This window comes from Drosophila takahashii, chromosome 2L, assembly GCF_030179915.1.
Source record: "Drosophila takahashii strain IR98-3 E-12201 chromosome 2L, DtakHiC1v2, whole genome shotgun sequence".
In the NCBI taxonomy this organism is placed as follows: Eukaryota; Metazoa; Arthropoda; class Insecta; order Diptera; family Drosophilidae; genus Drosophila; species Drosophila takahashii.
The window spans coordinates 6,318,386-6,322,406 of NC_091678.1; the positions used below are offsets into that span (position 1 = coordinate 6,318,386).

The following is a 4,021-nucleotide window of genomic DNA, read 5'->3' on the forward strand; positions in this document are numbered from 1 at the left end:
TTAGGACTTCTGCAAGTCAGTTCTGTAAGAAAAAAAAAAGTCCACTCCCTCTGATGTTTTCACTTGATTTACATATGAATCCGCATAAAGCACGGCAGTCCGAAACTGCAAAGAAATGTGGGCCAAGCCCCGAGTCCATCCTCTTAACCCACCGATGCGACGCCTAGCAGCCCCCTTAACCCATCTGTAGACACAGCTGACGTTTAAAAACTTGACACAACGCTGCATGCAAAAGTGGGTGGCAATGGGCGGTGCTGAGTAGAAAGGGGCGGCAGGAAGAATAAAAATGGGAAATGAAAAGAAATGTAGGCGGATGTGGGTACACTAAAAGAATAATATATCCTTGGGAATAAATATATGTAAATATCCTGAATAACAAACTTAGCTGTACAACTTTACTATTTAAATTCCTTTATTTTCTGAACTTCGTACAAAATAAAGTTAAAATAATATTTCCGTTATTTTAAATTATTTTCTTTAGTACAAAAATTTAAATATTTAAAGGGTAAATATTTATCACTAAAATATCATTATTTTAAACTCTTTATGTAAAATAGATTAAAACAATTATAATTGCAATTATTATAAAATATTCCTTTCAAAAATAAATTATTTAAACAGGTCATGTGGACTGGTTGGAATGGCATTATTATTTAATTTTATTTTCTGTGCATTTCTGGTATCTCTGCTTCTGGTTGCATATCGTATGAGTTAACCGCCCACCGGGCGCCAACCCCCTACTATCCACCCTCTCCCTTTTGTAAGCCGCTGTGTCTGCACAGAATTTCTTGCATAAATAGCAGCATGTGCGGAGATCTCTCTTTGTCTGCGGAATAAAAATATAAAAACATTTCTGCTCTGGCTGCATTTAAAAGTAAAATGCAACTTCCGCCCCCAATCGAATGTTAATGTTATATGAACAATTTTCGTTGCCATGCGGTTTGCCATTGTAAATAAATTCCGAACTCCGGTTCTGGCCGTGTCATTTTTTGGTCACTGCACAAATCGAGTTTTCTTGTTTGACTCTGCAGCATTTAATTCCGTTAATTACGAGTCCCCACTTTAAAGGGGGGTGTAAGTGTCCCCTTCTTCTGTCGCTGACAGTCTGCCAACTTTATGTTTATTTTTATTTTCATTATGTTTTCATATTTTTTGTTTTGAAGTGCTTTTAGTGGTGTCTAAACTTTAAAATTCTGTGGGCGAAATGGCTTGATTAATTGTTAAAGTTGGCAATTTGTTTATGGCACATGTCATTGCTGCAATATGACGATAATAATGTGAAACTTTTTTATTTAAGCTAGTTTGCATTGGCTGTTAGAAATATCTCCCTTGCCCTTATTGCTTTGAAGGATTTTTCTTGATTATCTTGGCCTAGATGGAAAACTTAAGTTCAAAGCTGGCCCAATTAGAAGAATGACTTGATGATGAGAAGATGAAGAGTAAAGAAATTAAACATCCTGAAACACTACAAAAATTAGTCATTATAATTTGTATCCCTTATATTGTATTCTCTTCTTCTCTGAGATATCACTCTATTTTAATATTATTATATTTCAGAATTTCGAATTAAATTTAACAATGATCGGACGACTTTATAAAATAGCTTCCATAGGAAGGCTAAATAAATTAATGACAAAATAAAACCAAATTGAACATTTTGAAATTTTTAATTTATTAGGGTTGACAATTTTTGTGGTTGGGGACTGTTTGACAATATTTTTGGTTAACCAAGTTTTTTGTTTGTGTGTTGTCTGAGTTTCTTCCTAAGTTTCTTTTCGGTTTTAAGGAAGCAATCGAATTTCTGAGAGGACTCTTCGCACTTATTGGCATCCTTGATGGAGTTGCAGTTGTGTTTTTCTCCCTTGAACCTTTTCCTTAAAACATCCAAAATAGCTGATCGCTGGAAGATACAATTTATAAAGCACTTGACATTGTGAGGATTTTTCTTTTCTTTGTAACTCATCATAACACCAATGGCTTCATTATGAGTAATTTTATTCCTCTTGGCACATTCATGTGCGGTTTTTACAAAACTTGGCTGTAAAAATAAAAAATAATACTTTAAATTGGAAATGCTGTGTTATAGATTTACTTACCTCCGGAGTGTCCAAAACTGAGAGCGTAACTAGAAATGTAGAAATCAGCAGCACCTTCATTTCGCAGAACGTTTTTCGTTCTAGCTTTCAGATATCGCATCTCCACTTTAAAAAGATTCATAAATTTTACACCCCTGTTAAAATTTTTACGGCTTTTTACACTTATTAACTATAATAAATAAGTAAATAAATTAAATTGTGCTAACTTGGTCAATTAATAATATTTACTTTATTTAAAAATCAACTATTTAGGTAGCGGGATATCTTGAAGTTTAATCAGGCAATCGTATAGCTGAAAGGACTTTTCGCACTTATCGATATGCTTGGTCCTGAAAACATTGCAGATAGGATTTCCTACTTCGAGTGATAACCCATCAAGCTTTGCATGCTCAAAGATACAATTTATAAAGCACTTGACATTGCGAGTTTCATTGTCTATTACTGCGGACGGCAGTACACGTAGTGACGAAACGCACAAGATGAGTGTGTGAAGGCAACTACTATATATAGCCGCATAAATGAAAATCTGCTGTGATTCGGAACATAATAGTAATACATAGAGTAATACATCAATCGAAAGGTATCGCAAAAACTAAAAGGATACCAAAGCATACCAAGACCTAAACAATTTTCATCGTTGTACATTCGACTAAATAAATATACCATTTTATAAAACATTCTCATTTGCTACGCTGCAAATATGCTTTTGAAGGCGAAATGGTTATTATTTTACTGAAGCGGACCGAATGAGAATATTTTATAAAGTATATAAATATTTATTAGGTCAAATGTACAAGCATTTTTCGGCACAAAATTTGATATCAGAACTTTTGTATGTTGATAGTACGATCGTCACGACCCTTTAACTCGTTAAGAGGTGTTTTTTTTTTATTTGTAATATTTGTAATTTCCTATATTAAGAAACAATTATTCAGATACACGTTTTCCGTATAAGAACGATTTTACGGTTTGTACACTTAATATTCATAAATATAAAATATATAATATTGTAGTTTCCGATGTCGATCGTTTCATTATCATTATCCTTTCTTATCTTGCTTAATTTTTTGGCTGATTTTAAGGAAGCACTCGAATTTCTTAAAGGATTCCTCGCACTTATCAGCATCTTTGATGGAATCACAGTTTTGTTTTTGCCCTTTCAACCTCTTCCTTATAACGTCCAATACGGGTGATCGCTCGAAGACACATTTTATGAAGCACTTTAACTTATGGGTCTTATTTTTCGTTTTGTAACTTTTCATAATATGCAAGGCATCTTCTGTAGGAATTTGGTTGACCTTGGCACATTCTTTTGAGGCTTTTACTACGGGCCGCTATAGAAATAAAGGAAATTATTATGCTAATGATTTGGTATTATTTGACTTACCTCCGAAGTCGCCAGAACTGAGAGGCTAACTAGAAAAAAAGAAATTAGCAACACCTTCATTTCGCAGAACGTTTTTCTTTGTAATTTTCGGATCTCGCAACTTCTCTTTAAATAGATTTTTAAATTTTACACACCTATTACAAATTTTACGGCTTTATACACTTATTAACTATATTAAGATACGGTTATATAAATAAATAAATAGGTAGCATAATTTTATGTAATATTTACTTTAATTTGAACTTTTTCTTTTTTGTTTTCTTCAATCATGCATTCGTATATTCCAAAAGACTCTTCGCACTTATCGCTATGATTGCTCTTGAAAATTTCGCAGATTCGATAATATAATCCAATCCAATCCGACCCATCCAACTCTACGCGCTTAAAGATACAATTTATGAAGCACTTGACATTGCGAGCTTCATTTTTAACTATGTCACCTGTCACAAGAATCAGGGATTCTACTTCAGGAACTTGGTTGTTCTTGGCACATTCCAAGCTACTGCGTGAGATTGTTTGGCCTACCGTTGAATGGCTA

At 33.6% G+C, this 4,021-nt stretch overlaps 1 protein-coding gene across 1 annotated transcript; it reads right to left on the reverse strand.

Moving 5' to 3' along the window:
• Positions 1-1,658: 1,658 nt before the first annotated feature.
• Obp22a (Odorant-binding protein 22a) lies at positions 1,659-3,636 on the reverse strand. The gene is made up of 3 exons (XM_017154179.3): positions 3,484-3,636; positions 2,097-3,430; positions 1,659-2,038 (listed from the first exon to the last, which is right to left on the reverse strand). Exons 2-3 carry the CDS (start codon positions 2,154-2,156, stop codon positions 1,724-1,726), a joined length of 375 nt encoding a protein of 124 aa, XP_017009668.1. The 5' UTR covers positions 2,157-3,430; positions 3,484-3,636; the 3' UTR covers positions 1,659-1,723.
• Positions 3,637-4,021: the final 385 nt, after the last annotated feature.

Excerpts from the sequence above, each read along its gene's own strand:
- Obp22a (XM_017154179.3), bottom strand. The coding sequence starts at position 2,156 with ATGAAGGTGCTGCTGATTTCTACATTTCTAGTTACGCTCTCAGTTTTG. Across the intron at positions 2,039-2,096 it reads CAGTTTTGGACACTCCGGAG|CCAAGTTTTGTAAAAACCGC; the intron begins GTAAGTAAATCT and ends TTATTTTTACAG.